Genomic DNA, 16,970 nt, shown 5'->3' on the forward strand with positions numbered 1-16,970 from the left:
ATCAGCACTGCAAAATCATTGCCAATGGGACTTGAGGCCTGTGGCTCACACCAGGGGTATTTCTGCACATGGATTTGTCCAACTCTTCACCATCTGCACAGCCAGGCCTCAAGAGCAGGGGGCCATGCAGGAGAAGGCAGGAAGATCATGGCTGTGTTCACTGGGGTGAGGGATGGGGACCCCTCAGTTCTCCCAGCACTGCCTCTCACCTTGTCCCTCCTCTTGGAAGCAGGAAGAGAAACCTTCCAGCTTAAGGCTTTTAAACTGACAGTGTGCAAACTCTTCAAAAGAACTCAAATCTATCAGAGAAAAGGACAGAGAGGGGCTTAAACCATTTGTGAACCCGTCCTGGCACATTTGGGAGTCTTTTCTGATAAGGACCAAGAAGCAGATTCAGTTCTGCTCTCCACATGCCAGCCCTATGACTCTAAGAAATTTTTGTAATGCAACATACACTTCAAAAGAAAAAGAAGAAAGGAGCCTTTCCTTGAGATTTAATGAGCAAAAAATCTTGAATAAGGGCTCACCTGGTGGCCCAGTTGGAATAAAACCCCTGGTTCCCATAAAAGCAGGTTTTTAATTTATACCCATTTTTGAGATATAATCTGAATGTATCTAGCCAAAACTCAGGCTTGCAAACCCAGCCCACGGGAGTGAAAGGATTTGCAAATATAAGGAAGCCAGACTGAACTGGCAGATTGGGCCAGGCCAGACAGGCCAAGCTGACCCAGTTGCTCATGGAACAATGGCATCGAACAATAAATGGAAGCACTTGGGAATAGCTGCTATGGTGGGAGTTGAGATGGGGGGAGCTGCCAAACCCAGGTCTGAGGTCAAATGGGGTGGGGCAGCCTGGCCCAAAGGGAGAAATCTTCCATTTTGGATGACCCTCTGTAGGAGCAGACATTCAAACAAGGAGGGAATAAGCAAGGCTGAAAAGCAGCCAGTGACAGACATGGCTTATAACTGAGGTTAGAAAACTTATGAGCAGCCTGGGGAGCTCTTCTCAGGGCTTGGTTCCTCATGCACTGGAAGAAGATGCCAAAGGATGCCATGAGATAAAGCTGGAGATCTATTGAGGTTGAGGACTTAACACTCTGGTTGTGGCCTCTGTGAACTGACCCCCAGTGCTGTGCAGTGTTTCTGGGACACTGGACTGACATTCGAGGCAATCTCCTGGGGAAGGTCAGCCTGGGAACCCATTGCTCTCTTGTGCACACTCAGCAACACCAGCTGAACACTGGCCACAGATGGCATCAGCTTGGCAGCCCTTTCAATGTTTCTGAGGTTACAGCTCAGATCAATCTGTGCAGGTGGGATTGCAGCTGGGTTCCTGGGATGGGGAGTGAGGCGAGGCACTCAGCATGGATTCCTGGGAATGGCTGCTTGCATTCTCCCTTCCAAAAGTGAGCTAGCTTTTAGTTAGTATGAAAGGGTACTTCTGCCCACAACGTGCAGCACTTATTGTCAAAAAATTAAAAGGAAAACTTGTCACTTTACGAATTATAAGGATTGGAAGAAATAGCTCTAAGAAATTAGGCCTGTTTTATTATTTTTTTCTTTCTTCTGGGTGATATTTGCAAGGGAATAATGAAGGCTTAACAAACCTCTATGCAGTTGAAATTCCTGAAGTTTTACATACAGGTTATATTTGGGGAAAAGATGTTATTATTAGGGTAAGATGATGCTTTTGTCACTAACAATTCAAAATCTAAGTAGGATAATCTGGGATGACAACAAATACACTTTACTCATGATAACATAATGACCGATCAGGAAGAATAGAGGACAAAATTAGGATTTTTTAGGTGTCTTCATGCTTTGTTTCTTCCTGCAAATGCTGTTGAGTGCTAATTCCCCATATCACAACATTTAGATTGAAATAATCACCAAACCTGCAGAGAATTTGATGTTTCATCATTCAGCTGTTGAGCTGTTCACCCATCTTTCCTTGATCCCAGGTTTTCATGCCGAGCAGCAGGAGAACGTGCTGTCTCAAAAACATAAAAGACAAAGTCTGGCACAGAGGGAAGTCCAGTGCCACCTCTGTGTGTGAAAACAGGGACAGAATATCAGCACACAAAGGAGAGACCTTGGACTCAGTGAGCCTCACAGGACAATTAAAGATGTCAGTGTTAATGAAGAAAGATGGAAGCAGGCTCCCATGGTCCACCTCTCCATTGCTGTCTTAAATGACCTTGAAGCAATCTCTTCTGTTGCCCTGACTATCTGTTAAGGGCCATCTGGGGATGGTCCTTGCTTACATCTTAGAGGTGTTTTGAGGATAAACACATCCAAGGTCTGTGAAATGCTGAGCTGGTACGGTGACAAAGGTAATCAAAGGATGTAAAATGGATTCACGCTTGGGATTACAAGACCTTCCCTCTGGAGAGCAGAGCAACTTCACTCCTTGGCATTTTGGCTGCATTATGGCTGAGGGCTGGGATTATTCAATGGCTTCACAGTGTCTCTAGTCTACCCTCCTTCTCTGGGGACCAAATCCTTTCCCATGCTCTGATATTAATAAAATGATAGACTACAGTTATTGACCCATAAATAACAAAGAATACAAGACCTCTATGAGGAATCTGCTTCTTTTATCACAAATCTCTTGGAACAAAAGTAAGGGGAGATTGACTTGGGGGTCCCCCTTAAACAGAAGGAAATTATCCCCTTGCTGTGTGCAACAAGAGGTATGAATTAGAATTTCATAAGAAATAGAGCAAAGCAATCGGCAGCAATATCAAGCTGTCAAAAATGTTATGTGGGACAATCCGATGGCAAATCTGGAGTTGTGAAAGAGCCTTCTAAGAGTCAAGAAGAGATGGTGTGGGAGAGAAACTCATATACATGCTGTCTTAATGGGCAGATCTATTTCAACAGTGCAGAAACTCAGAGGAAAGCAAAAGACCCCACAATTCAGAGAAAAAGCCCTGAAAAAAACAAGGAAAAGTCTGCAAAGATTGTGACATCCTTTGCTTCTTTGTCTGGAAGATATTAAAGAGGAGTGAGAAAAGGTGAAGGGAGACTTTGTGACTGGGCAGGTTGTCCTGATGGACCACAGGTTTCTCCATGCAGCTGCCCTTAGGTGTAGCTCTGCTTGGCAATTTATATTGGCATTAAGGAAGTTAAATAACACTGGCAATGACACCCAACAGATTCTCTTGAAAATATCCAGGGCTGCCTGTTCCCTACTGCCCAAGATTCAGAAGTCAGTTCTGCCCCATGGGAACCTCTCTGGTCTTTTGGAGTGGCTCTGAAAGTGGTTTGGACCCAGACAAGACTAAACAAGACAGCCTCTGAATTGATGCTGCTGCTCTTTCTTTGTGCCTGACCCAGCACGAGTGTGATGCCTCCAGGGAGCACTTTGTGGTCTCCTGGATGAGAACTGTGCTCATCAAGAATGGATACAAGAATTGGGATTGTTCGCCTGGAGAAGAGAAGGTTTTGAGGTGACCTAATTGTGACCTCCAAGTAGCTGAAAGGAACTGACAGCAAAGATGGAGAGGGACTTTGGACAGGGGCCTGGAGCAACAGGACAAGGGGGAATGCCTTTATTCATGCTGACAGAGGACAGGGTTAGATGGGATATCAGGAAGAAATTCTTTCCTGTGAGGGTGGTGTGACACTGCCACAGGTTCTCAGAGAGGTTGTGGCTGCCCCACCCCTGGAACTGTTCCGGCCTGTGCTGGATGGGGCTTGGAGCAAACTGGGATAATGGAAGGTGTCCCTGCCCATGGCAGAGGGGTTGGAATGAGGTGAGCTCTAGCAGTTTGAAGCCATTCCCCCTTGTCCTGTCACTCCAGGCCCTTGTTCAGAGCCCCTCTCCATCTTTCCTGCTGGCCCCTTCAGGTACTGGAAGGCCACAGTCAGGTGCAAGATGCCCTGGTGGAGCATGCTGGCTGAGGAGCAGAAGGATAAGGCTCCCAGTCATACAGATTCCCCAGGGAAGGGATCCCCAGACCCTTCACACAGCATGAAGGGTCTGGGGAGAGTCCTGGACAATGTGCCCTGAGAGATGCAGCTTCCAAGAGCAGCATTTGTGCATTGATCCAGGACATAAAACCTCAGAGTACAAACTCAGCCCAGGCAGCACAGGACAGGCTCCAGGCAGGCAGGAGCAGCCCCAGTTTGCCCAGTGCTGCACCAGTTTGCTCCTGCTCTGCAGCTGAGAGGCTGGAGGGATGAAGCTGAGCCCTGGTGCCTGCTGCAGCACCTGCCTGAGGGGCTGCACGGGATTCCATGGGAGGTTTCCCATGGCTCGCTGCCCAGCCCTGGTTGCACTGAAACCAGGAAAACCATTCTTGCAAGGCTCCTGTTTGAACACGTGGGGCCCTGAACATAATTTCCTTAAACACATTCCTTTTTCAGCCTGAAAAATGTGGGGGATTTATTTTCAAAACATGATCTTTCATTTTGTCCTCAGGTCACTTACAGACTCAAATGACACAGCTTGTATTAGCCAGCCACCTCGTGCTCATCTGATCCCAGATTTTCCTCTGCCTCATTTCTTCAGGCTGGCTCATTTGCTCAAATGGACACTGAACTCAGTGGGAATTTTTCCTGCCATAAAAAAACCAAATTGGAGCACAAATCAAGTCACCAAGTCATCATGGGAGGTGGGACCACATGGGATAAATAGTGGAAATACTGTAAATATTGAGCTGTGATAGAATGTTGCACCCAGGTGCAAGGTTACTGCCTGACGTGTCCATGGAGCCTGATGGGCTCCATGCTGAGGTGACCCTACCTGGAGCACAATGTCCAGCTCCAGAGTCCCCAGCACAGGAAGAACATGGAGCTGTTGGAGCGAGTCCAGACAAGGCTACCAAGATGATCAGAGGGATGGGGCAGCTTTGTTGTGAGAAAAGGCTGGGAGAATTGGGGTTGTTCAGCCTGGAAAAAATAAACTTCAGTGTGACCTAATTGTTTCAGGACAGGAGAGACCTGGAGCTCCTGGAGCAGGTCCAGCGGAGGCTGAGGAGATGAGGAAGGGCGTGGAGCAGCTCTCTTGAGGGACCTGTGGCTGTTCAGCCTCAGGAGCAGACCCAGCTGAGAGGGGCCCTCATCCCTGTCCCTGTCTGCAGGGAGGGCTCAGAGCAAGGACCAGGCTCTGCTCCCTGGGACCCAGCAATGGGACACGAGACCATGGGCAGAAATGGATGCCCAAGAAGCTCCACCTGAACATGACAAAGAACTTCTTTCCTGTGCAGTGACCAAGCACTGGAACAGAGACCAGAGAGGCTGTGCAGTCTCCCTCACTGAGGATATTCCAGACCTGTCGGGACACAATCCTGTGCCATGTGCTCTGGGATTGACCCTGCTTGAGCAGAGAGGTGAGATCCGGTGACCCGCTGTGGCCCCTTCCAACCTGCCCCATTGTGTGTTTCTGTAATTCTGTGACTGGGCATTGCCAGCGCCATGGGCCTCCCGGCAAGCCGCCCCTCCGAGGGCCGACAGGGGAGGTGTGACAAAGCCGGCTGTGGCGGCGCGGCTCGGGCCGCGGATGCAGGCCCCGGGATGCGCCGCGGTTGCCATGGCGACGCCCCGCCGCCCCCTCGGTTGCCATGGCAGTGGGCGGGGGAAGGGTTTGCCGGTGGCGCCGCCGGAAGTGCCGGCGGGGGCGGGGTCCGGCCCGGAAGCGCGGCCGGCGCGGCGGGAGGGCCGCAGCGGCTCAGCGGCGCGGGAGAGCGGCGAGCGGACGCCGCCGGTGCCGGAGCGGCGAAGCCGGGGCTGCCCGGGCCGCCGAGGGTGCCGGAGCGGCGGGGCCGGCGGGGCGCGGGCGGTCCTGCCCGACCGGAGCGCAGAGCGGGGACACCCCGCCCCTTCCTCCCCGCGGGCCCTGCACGGGAAGATGGCGGCGGCGGGAGGCGGCGGCGGCGGTGGCGCGGGGGCGGCGGGCCGGCCCGGGCTGTGAGAGCCGCGGCGGGACGGGCGGCGAGCGGCGGAGGATGAGCCTGCTGTGCGCGCAGTATCTCCGGTGAGTATCTCCGGAGCGCGGCGGGCGGGCGAGGCCGCGGGCGGGCGGCCCAGGAGCGGCGGGCAGCGGGCGGACTTGGAGCCCTCGGGCCTCGCAGCGGCAGCGAGGGGCGCTGGGCCGTGCCCGGGCCGGTGTGCGGGACCCGGCCGCCGCGCTCCCGAGCCCCGCGGGCGGCCGGGCTTGGCTGCCGCATGGCCCAGGGCTCCCCAGCAAGGTCACGCCGGTGCCTTGGAGCCGCGGGGAGCGTAGGAGAGTCCGCCGGCTTCCCTGCCGGAATTCTCCATCGCTTCCCAAGGCAGGGCAACCCAGCGCTGCGGAGCGACCGCGAAGTTTGACCCCGGCTGTGGAGCGGGAGCAGCGCTCGCAGCCCCGGGAGGTGCTCTGGGAGAACGGGAGTAGCAGGAGTCGTGTCTCAGCCCTCGCCATCAGCTGGAAGTCCTCAGTCACGGCTGACACAGCCGCTCGGTGCCGGGGACGGTCAGCTGAGGGCTTGGGAGAGGAGTGAGGCTGCCAGGGCTGTGCTTTGAAACAGAGCCGTTCCTGAGTCCCTCAAGTCGAGAGCACGAGATAGCTCACGTTGATACGAGCAGCACTTTGATCGGCTTTGGGGTGAACTTACGGTTTGCTTGAACTTACACACAAATGCTCGTTCTCTAGTGGTTTAGGAAAGCAGCGTCATGCACTGCAATTGGCTTTTCAGTAGCTGTAAAGTACTGACTGTCCAGGTTGATCGTGTTGTGTCATCCCTGATGCTTCCAGAACACCTCATGGAGAAGGAGGAGGTATGCCAAAAGGGCATGCATATTCCTTCTGAGGAGTTCAGGCCTTGGGAAGGATTTAGAAGGAGTGAATTCAATGAGGATTTTACCTTTCAAAAGCACTTTCTATACAAAGTTCTGAAACACTTCAGCAGTCTCTCCTTGCTGGTTCTCCAGATTCCTCCCTTCCTCCTCATCTTGTCTTTTACCTCTGCTCCCTCCTATTATCCTAGATTCTACCTCAAGTTGATTTCTTCAAAAAAGAAAAAATGTAATCTTTTTTATCTAATAGTGGGTTTATGACCTTTTGCTCTTCCAGGTGAGTACACCTATGCTGTCATGAAACTTTTTCATTCTTTCTTTCCTCTTACATTATGACAAAACTTTTAAATGCTTTATTGTTAGCAATCTCCTACCAGCAAAAGACTTATTTTTTTTATTGTAGGACGTGTCTTAATAATATTGTAACATCTGGCTTCCTGCTCCTTTTTGTGGCTGCACTGTCCTTTGGCTACTTTGGGTTCTGGAAGGCTGTACCATGTCACACCTGTCCCTGCTCCTGTCACCTTCCTGCACCACCAGGCTCTTCCTTAGGATTTTGCTGTGCCAAGCTGGAAATCCTTCCTGCAAGCTGTGGGCAGGAATCACCAGTTTCTCCTCTCTTTGTTCCTCCCACACTTCAGCTCATCCTGGGTTGTTCCTGCTTTATCCTGACTGCTTTGTTTATATTGTGCCAAAGCAACAGGACTGAAGCGTGTGTGCACATAACTAATGTGTCACAGTCAGTGTCTCTATCACCAAGAACCTTATCTCTTCCTAAAGCAACAGGCCAGTCCCCCTTCTAAACTTTTCTGTAGTCCATTATCTTCCTTCTGCCTCTGAAGACCATTTGGGTTTGTTCTCTGTGTAGAAAATATGCTTGGGGAAGGTTTCCTTGGAAAGCTGTGAAATGGTTTTTGCATCCACAGAACGTACATTTAAATTGTTTGATTTGCATAGGGCAGAAATGCAGCTGCAGATTACTGCAGCCCAAGCTCATAAAGGGAACTGGGAATTAAGCCTCAGACTCTCAGAGCCAGTTCTGTTAGTCCTCTGTCTTAAGGAGGAGGGCACCCTCCTTTTTACTGTGGCAGGACAGGCTCCATCCAACTGTAATAAAGAAAGAATAGACCAAAGTGTAACAATGTGAGAGGGCAGCATAACAAAACATTGTGCCAAATGAAGACATGAGGCAAGTAGTCTCTGCTGTCTGCATTGTCTTAACAATAAGGAGGGACAGAAAAGTTCCTGCAAGAAGTCATTTTTCTGTATTTGGATTTTAGACAGAAATGAGATAGGTTTCTAAGGTGAACATGTAATGATTGAATATGTAGTGAAATAATGACTCTGCAAGAATCAAGCTGTTGAAAAGATGAACATGAAGAATGGACTTGTAGGTGGACTGCCTTAACTGTTCCACTTCTGGGTTCTGGCTTTCTGTATGTGTGTGAATCAGCTATTTTAAAATGCTGTCCTTGAAGGACTGTGCCCCTTCAGTCAACCTGTGAGAACTGAGGAACACATGAGCCCCCTACAGAAGTCTTCCAGGAAGAGCAAATAAGGTCAGGCTTCATGTACTGAGTCTTTGAAAAGTTGCAGGAGAGTCTGTTTTTAAGTCATCTTCCTATGTTGTAATAGATTTTTGGGAATTTTGCTTTCCTAGTTTTATCCTTTTCAAAGTCACCTGTCAAGAGTATTAGAGTGTATGCTCTCCCATCTAGTTTCCTACATACTTCTCTGGAGTCATTGTTTGAGTCACTTCTCAAAGACTTGCACTGCATCTGGTTAGGTGAGTAGACCTTTCAGAGGGTTCTTTTAGGAGACGAGAACCTAAAAGATACTTTAGGAATCAGGGGCACTGTTCAAGTCTCCCTGTTCAGGTGAATCTGTTAATCACAACTGCCTGAAATTTTGTATCTGTGCTATTTGTGCTGCTTGGGAAATCTACAAGTACTCCCCAGAAAGCAAATTAATCTCACGGGGCACTTGTCTTAAAGTAGACATTTCATGTGTCCTGCTATATATAAAGAAGTCACTTTTAAGCAAAATATCACTGATAGGATTTCTGACACAATAGCACAGAAACTTCTGAGCACATCCATTTTATAAGCCAGTGCTGAGCTTTAGTCCATGTTTATTCACTTTAGAGAAATGATCTTCAGTGCCAATTTTATATGTTAATGTTTAAAAAGGAGTTAACAGAAGTTTAGCAGTTTGACATATGATTGTCTCAATTGCATTTCAAAAAGATGTGAGCTCAGTTACCAGTTAAATGTGGCGTTGCTCTGGTAAACTGTGGCTTTTAGCACAAGCACAAATGTAGAATAAAAAGTGCTTGAATTACAGGGCTTGAACACTGCTTAGAAATTCCAGTGCTGATGAACCAGTAGGTAGTTTCCTGTAGCCTTACGATGAGGCTGTAACCAAATTCATTAAAGGTTTGACTGCTTTAATAATTCAAATTGTGGGTCTCTTTTTCAAAGACTCACCAGTAGCTCCATTAACTTCTGCATCTGCTGTGTCTCTTCATGGTTACTCCTTTGCTGTCTGCCAGCCTGTGACACACCTCTTTGCAGTGTTTCTTCACCCTTAAAGGAGAAGGGTAGAGAAGAGGTAATTGCAGTCTGTGTGTGAGCATGTTCTGGTGATGATTCCTGGTCAGGGTGATGTAGAGGTGATGGAAAGGTACCAACCAGAGTACTGTTTGAATGAGTCTCGGCAAGACTAAGTCAGTTATTTAATTATCTTGGGAGTGTATGAAGGAAAAAGTTAGTAAATGTAACCTCTTAATAGAGAACCCTGTGTCCCTGCAGTGGACTTCTTGGAGTTGGCAGGATCACAAGGCTTGAGGAGAGGCCTCATGAGGCTCCTGTCCAGCCTCCTGCTCACAGCAGGACAGGAGACAGCTCTGGGCTCAGACCAAGTGCCCAGGGCTTGAAAACCTCCAGGGATGGAGACATTTTAGCCTTTTGGGACAGCTTGTATATCCTTGTGGTGGAAAAGATTTTCTGTACATCCAGTCTGAACCTCTCCTGTTTTATCTTATGCCCATTGTTTCTTGTGCTCCCACACAAAGAGCCTGGATCTATCTTCTCAATCCCTTCCCTGGAGGCATGTGGCAGCTGTGGGTGCCCTGGAGCCTTCCCTACCTCAGACTGACCTAGCCTGGCTCCCACAGCCTCTCCTCCAATCCCAAATGCAAGTGCTCCAGCCCTGACTGCTCTGGAGGCCTTGCTCCAGTTGTTCCACAGCTTTCTTGATTTGTCTTGGTATCTGAACTAGACCACATCAGTCTTGGAAGGTATTCCCTCCAGATTTTTGTTTTCTGAAATGATAATTGCTACTTTCATACAGTGTTCACTCTTGTATTTTAAGCAGGGGAGACGTAGTGGGGCCTGCTTTAGCCTTCCAGGAGACACCTCATAGCGCGATGTTTTCTTTGGGGGAACATAAAGTCTCCCTTCTAGTTTCATCTCTTTTTTTCCTCTATACAAGATGTCTCCACCATTTGATAACTAGAATTTCTGCCAGTATTTAATATAAGCAACACTTCTTATTCTTCTTTGAGGGTGAGAGTAATGATTTAAAAAGTTAAAGATTGATGATGGCTATTTACTTAGGATCAAAAAGCTTTTTGTGGTGACCTATGAATTAAAAAGACTCACAATCAAAAAAGTGTCAAGCAATTCCCCACTGAGCTTTCTGCTGAAGGAAATGCATCTTGCTGAGAGCCCGAAGACACACACTATACTCCTCAGGTGTCTGGGCAGCAATTACTCGTTCCCTTTTTCCTATCATGGGCATCCAAATTATTGAGCATCCTCCAGTCACCCAGGAACAACTTGTTCTAAAGTCGCTGTCACACCTGTGATATTTTTTTGGTTTTCAAACCTAGATTCCTGAGGAAGCAAGGCTTGTTCAAGTGTGCTGAAGTTGGTTGCTGCCATTATAACTTTGTGAAAGTTAGCTGGTTAGGTGATCATGTCTGGGTGATCCAAATGAGCGTGCCTGGTGAGAGAGAAGCAGGCAGAGCCCAGCTGGGGTAAAGCAGCACTTCCAGAACTTCCCCTCAGCTGTGGTGTGCTCGTTTCTATGCTGGGGTTTGAGCATGCTCCTCCGTAGGGAGGTGACAGCAGGGATGGGAGTGCTTGTGCAGGTTAGCAGGTGCTGGGCATATTTTCCTGTTGGAGTGACTGGCAGGAAGGTGAACATGTGCCAGAGAGAAGAGGGCTGCAGTAACCAGAGAACGTGACTTGCTTAGCACCTGGCAAAAGCTTGGCCATACAGACCAAGGGTGGGTTTTAAACTTGAACAGCTCTTGATGGAAGTTTCTCACTAACCCTCACCCCTGATATGATGGCGTAAGTTTTTAAGTTTATGGCCAAGTCTAAAGTAAGCTGAACTAGGGAACCACACTAGGTTAAAACTGCTTTAGTTGTGTTTTTTACCTATGGGGTTTGATCCAAGTAGGTTTCCTGATCCCATTCATCATGTTACTACAGATGTGCTGACAAAAAGGGTGAAGTTGTGTACAACAGGATTGAAGTACTAATGGTTAAGAGTGGGGTGGGACTGCTGCTTGGAGTGATAGTGCTCATTTTCAGTAAAGTGCTCACTGACTCACAACCCTAGTAACTAGTGTCCTGTTTCCTAGAATATGGATGTAGCTCTGTATGGAATATCATCCTTACAAAATGTACCTGGTATCACTGTCAACAAACCATACCCCTCTTTCCAGTCTGGACTGAGAGATTCCCCTTGCTGCAGAACACAGTGTGTGCTCTTACTGCACTTTGTGCTCTGCTATGAGGTTACTTGCACCACAGTGTTCCAGTGACCTAGAAGTGCAGGTTGGTGTAAGTAAAGTTACAGCTTTATTTATTTATTTATTTATGGCAGGAATGATTCCTGTAGCAATTAGTTCTTGTTCTAACCTGCATATTCCTATGTAGTTTGATCTTTATTGGAAAAGAGAAAGTTCTGTTGTGGCAGTAAAACCAGGTGATGCTTGTCTGACATGTTAATGAGGGAGGGCACCAAAGCATTTTGAGAAGGCTGCCCCCATACCTGAGTATGAAGGTTGGAGGGTTTTTTTCCTCAGTTTCTTCATTTCAGTGCATGGTAAGAAGATACATTTTATTGGTGAATTAGCTGTTTTATTTAGGTATTCAGTGTAAAGTATGCTGTGATATTCTGGGTACTTGTAAAAACTGTTTCTTATAGCCTAAGAAGTCGTTACAAGTAACCATAGCTTGATCCAGTGAGATGATTTTTGCCTCTGAATAAGCTGATCTGGGTACTGAATGGTATCACAAACTTTTAAGTTAAGCAACTTAAATCTGTTTAAATCAGTGTGTCTGGAAACTGAAGCTTCCCTGCTTTTTTTTAGTTTGCCACATTGGCTGTTGTGGGCATTTCCTATTGGAAAAAGAAAGGTTGGGTTGATGGGAGAGCACAGTGACTTGATGGATAAATGCCTTGGCATGTTTCCTGCCCTGCTCAGCCAGCAAAAATGAGTATAGAAGAGGAGTAATTGCAGTTCAAGTGCATGGTGGCTGGGGAGGGAAGAGAGGATAATTTGCTGTAGGATCTGGTTTTGTTGGATGAGGAGCTGCTGGGGATTGTAGAGGTTTAAGGATTCTTCATCTTCACAACAGTAGCAGAGATTCACTCATAGCAGTGGGCTGGTAGAAGAGCAGTTAAAGAATGAAGCTATAATTTGTAAGGAATATATGTGGGAGGACACTAGTTGTTGCTTTCATTACTTTGAACTTGAGGATTGTCCTCATCTTACTGGAAAAACTACACAGCTGCTGTCAGGCAGGAGGGAAATAAACCCACAATTTTTTTTCCTTAAAATCATTAGCAGAGATGCATACTTTGATTCTGTACTTTTTAATGTATTATGAGGGAGGTCATAGATTTCAGTGGTGTTTGGGAAAACACAGGTTTTCCTGTGCTCAGGGAGGGATATGGTATCTTATTTCTCCTCCTTACTGCTGTGGACAGAATAGAGCAAAAACAAATTGTTTGTTGTGAAGTGACGTGAGGACTCTGGGTCATCATTTCTCATGATTCCAGGGTGGAGGGCTGGTGGCTTTGTTTGTGTGTGCCTGCTGAGCACTTGAGTCGTTGCACTGGGCAGGGTATTGCTGGAATCATTACAGCTGTACTGGAGTCATCACCAGCTGCCACTTGTGCAGCCCTGCTCCAAGTCCTGCCTTTGGGCCACGTTTCTAGACTTGTCTGCCCACTGCCACTCTTCCTATTTGAATTTAAGATGAATTTTTAATTGTAAACTTGGGCACTTCCCAGATGACCAAATGAGGGGGAAATGACTTAAACAGTGTTCTGAAGCTGGGTGTTTAAACTCCTCTGAGTTAAATCAGCAGGTACTTGTTCAGATCAATGTAATCTTGTGAGTTGGGGTAGAATAAACTTTTTGGAGTTACATTAGGTGTGCTTTCTCTTCTTTCTGTATTCCAGTTGGACTTCTCTTGGATTATTCATACTGGCTTCTACACTCAAGGGATTATCATAAGGAACCAGAAGGCTCAGGAGTCTCTGAATCTCTTGGGATTGTTACAGAGCTGTGGGTGACAGACTGAATTTCACTGATGGGACTCAAATCAGAGATATCCTTGAGGTACTTAGGAGTCCTGCTAGAATTAATATTATCTTCCATCTTCAGGGAAAAGAAAGATAATATTTCTGAAAGTACTTACGATGTCCTGAATACATCAGCAGTCTCTTTCTTGTTTTTTTTATTTCATTGTTTTTGGTGCTGAAAGTGTCCTCTAGTGCTCAGCCTCATTGAACAGTTTTCTGCTTTCTCTAATGGTGGTATGGGTAAAGCTGATTTTTATTTTATTTCTCCCCCTTCTCTCCTTTGAAGCATTGTCTGTTTTGAGTCTGCAGGCCCTGCTTGTTGTACAGCTGAATTATCTGAGAGCTACTCTCTAGCTGTTAGAAAATGAGAAACTCATTCTGAGTGTGGAACCTTTAAGACTAATTCTGCCAAAATAGTGTGGGGAACATTTCTTGAACTACTTAAAGGAAACTACTTTTTTCTTTGGAAAACAGAAAAATAGACCTTTTGAGTATTAAGGATCTTTATTTCAGATTTTGGTCTTTCATGATGCCTTGATTTAATGAGGCCTTGAGAGTTGTTCCTATTTGGTCAGGCTATGGCACAGGGCAGTTTGTTTGGACCCGCCTGTTTTGGGCCCCCTGGACCCCCCCGTAGTCTGTACTGTGTTATTTACCACATCTTGAACTTTCCTACACGTGAAAAATAAATGAATTTTTGATAAATCTCTTGGGAGGACCATTTTCTCCCTTTATTTTATGATTGTCCTGTAAATTGTGCTACTGTCTGTTGCAGTGAAATTCTCCTGGTCTTGATTTGCCACGTCCTGTGTTGGTCTCACCATGATGTGGAGAAAGCATGTGGATATTGCTGTGTGTCAAACAGCTGTGACTGTGTGATAATCTTTTTTTAACCCAAACAACCTTTGACAGCTTTGGTTCCTTCTGCAGACAGTATTGGTTTTGGCAGGGCCTTTGGGCATTCCTGCTCTTAATTCAAGGTACACTTGAGCTGTTATGAGGGATCTTTAGGGCAGATTTTCCAAACTAGCCTAATAATAACTGAAAATGGAAATGCTAATCCTCTATAGCTATGGAGGAGGAAGAATGGGACAAGACTTCTGGCTGTTGAAGTTGTCTGTCTTGAAGTAGTGTAAATACTACTGTAAAGTATTTATGTCTGTCTTGAAGTAGTGTAAATACTTGTCGATGACATTGCCATAACAACACGTGTGAGTAGAAAGACTTGATCCAGCCAGATATTCCCAGGAAAAAGCCAATCTGTTGGTAAGAATTGTGTTCAAAGGATTTAAGCCACATTTATAAGTATTAAAGAAAGACCCAGACCCAACAAAAGGGTATAAAAACATGAAGCAGCTCTTAGAGCTCAAACATGCTGCTTCAGTTACTAGAAAAATAAAGGAAATATTATCTCAATTTTTAAAAAAAAGTTGAGATTTCTATATTGCTCCATGATTGTAAATTCAGTTATTAAAATATGCAGAGTAAACTTGCAGTAAAAATTGAGAAGGATTTTCATTTGTCTTAATACCATTGATAGGTGTAATGTTGAACACAGATGTGAAATCTTTAACTAGAAAAGAAGTGATAAAATCCTTAATATGCATTGTTGACATGCATCTGAATTATTACAGCAGGCCTTAATTTATGAGCATGTCACATAGATTATGCCAGGGCATGAACGTCTGGCAGGTATTCCACCCAGCTTGAACATACCATGACTATTTAATTTAGAGATTTATTTTGTTTTGTGGTAAATGGTAAGAGATATGGGGCTTGGGGCAAAGACACCTGTAGGGGATTGTGGCTTGCTCTGACTTCAGCTGGAGTACTTGTTTTCTGGTTTTGATACCAGGGGCTAAAACAATCTTTAACGCTTGAAAGTACCCAGAAAAATATTTCCAGTGTGTTTCTAATGAAGATGTCAAGTGCTTGCTGATGCTGCTTGTGCAACTTCAGACTGTTTTGGTCCCTTGCATCATAGGTGGCCAGTCAGAAGTCAGCTCTAAAAAAAGTGCTGCGTCTGCCTGTAACATTACGTTACATGCTAAGAATTTGGGGATAGTCATTCAAGATCAGTTAAAATTCTGTACTCTTTCATTAAAGATGATTACAGAAAAGTATCTTCTGTCCTGCATAATTGATTGTGTTAATTCCTGAAATAATTATTTGAGAACTGCCATGGTAGAGCATTAGGTGATGTGTGTCAAGAGGGTTTTGCCTTCAGGAAGGACAGATCCAAAAGACCTGAAGATCTTTGGGCTTTTAAGGATTCGGGTGCAGGAAATTTTTTGTATAATGGGAAATGCTGTTGAACATACAGATTTCAGATTTTGGTATTAAAGCAGCATGATTCACCTCATTTCCCTGCTTTATTGTCAAATGCTGAAGCACAGTGCCAAAATTATTCTATTTTCAAACTTCTTTTGGACATACTGGTATACTACGCAAAACAAGTGACTATGAAATTCAGTCTATAGTTGATTGCAAAGTGGAATGTAAGGGCTGCATTGGCTTATGCAGCCTGAGTAACACACAAATGTTGAGTTAATAACTGGTAACTATGTAGTCACATGTTGAATCTTTTGATGGCATTGTCTCTTCTTGCTTAATATGCCTCAAAGATTCAGGGAATGTCTTCTCTGAGTGAGGACAGTCACTACACTTCCCCACGTTGCAAGAGTAGCAGTGGGTTGAGCAAGGCTGGTGATTTTTGCTGCGGGATTTGGTGGTAGGAAGGAGCTTGAGTGGGTGAACCCAAGGCACACAGCAATTCCTGAAGGCAAGACATAATGCCATGTGGGAATGGTTTGGCAGAGTGTGCAGGGTGCTGCTTTGGGCTATGGAGGTGACTCGGGAGGACTTTAAAAACAAGCAGCTAAATGTTTGTCACAAATAACATCAGGGTGATGGAATGGGCTATATAACCTTTTGAGGGCCTTTCTAGGCTTACAATTTGATTTTCAGGTGGGATGTGTTAATCCATTGCTATGGAGCCTTTTCCTCAGCCTTTACAGAAGATAATGAGGTCTGGTCTGACTGCTGAAAGGGAGACTGCAGTCTGGAACACTGCATTCACGTTATTCTTTTCTACAGTTTATGTTTGGTAAAGGTCTGCTAAACCCCCACGTTTTTCCATATATGATTCATAAAGGAGATACTGATTTGTAGTCAGCTGAACATGATGTGAACTTTTCTGATGTAGAACTAGAAAGGACTGTGTCTTTAGTCTTGAGATTTAAATTTGAATTTTTTTTTTTAATAAAAATAGTTAAGCCTCACAAGTAGATTTAACCTTGGGAGTTATAAATTTACTCAGATGATTGTTCCTAACCAATCCATTAGTTTTCAAAACAGGAAAGGAGGTTACTGGTTAACTGGGAGTACCTGGCAGTACTCAGTGGGGCAATGGTGGCAGCAGATCTGTTTGGAGGCAGTTTGGGCCTGCTGGAGCAGAGCTGCACAGGTCAGCTGGACTTGGGCCAAGGAGCTGCATCTCTTCAACCAGGCTGGATTTCCTCCAGACCTGTTGGTGTTTGATGGGCCTCAAAAGCTTCAAGCTGCACTTTTCCTGGAGAGGACAG

General features: G+C 46.0%; 1 protein-coding gene across 7 annotated transcripts in view; it reads left to right on the forward strand.

The window, feature by feature from the left end:
• Positions 1 to 5,885: 5,885 nt before the first annotated feature.
• SMG7 (SMG7 nonsense mediated mRNA decay factor) overlaps positions 5,886 to 16,970 on the forward strand; it is a 51,150-nt gene continuing 40,065 nt past the window's right edge. For 5 of the 7 annotated variants that reach the window (XM_053950227.1, XM_053950226.1, XM_053950225.1 and 2 more), the window contains exon 1: positions 5,888 to 5,980. In XM_053950227.1, coding sequence (XP_053806202.1) covers positions 5,952 to 5,980 — 29 coding nt within the window. In that variant the 5' untranslated portion in view covers positions 5,888 to 5,951. Of the gene's footprint in view, positions 5,981 to 13,401; positions 13,424 to 16,970 lie in introns of those variants that run through there. The other 2 variants (XM_053950228.1, XM_053950222.1) reach the window with 2 other exon arrangements.

Source organism: Vidua chalybeata, chromosome 9 (assembly GCF_026979565.1).
Source record: "Vidua chalybeata isolate OUT-0048 chromosome 9, bVidCha1 merged haplotype, whole genome shotgun sequence".
Classification (NCBI taxonomy): domain Eukaryota; kingdom Metazoa; phylum Chordata; class Aves; order Passeriformes; family Viduidae; genus Vidua; species Vidua chalybeata.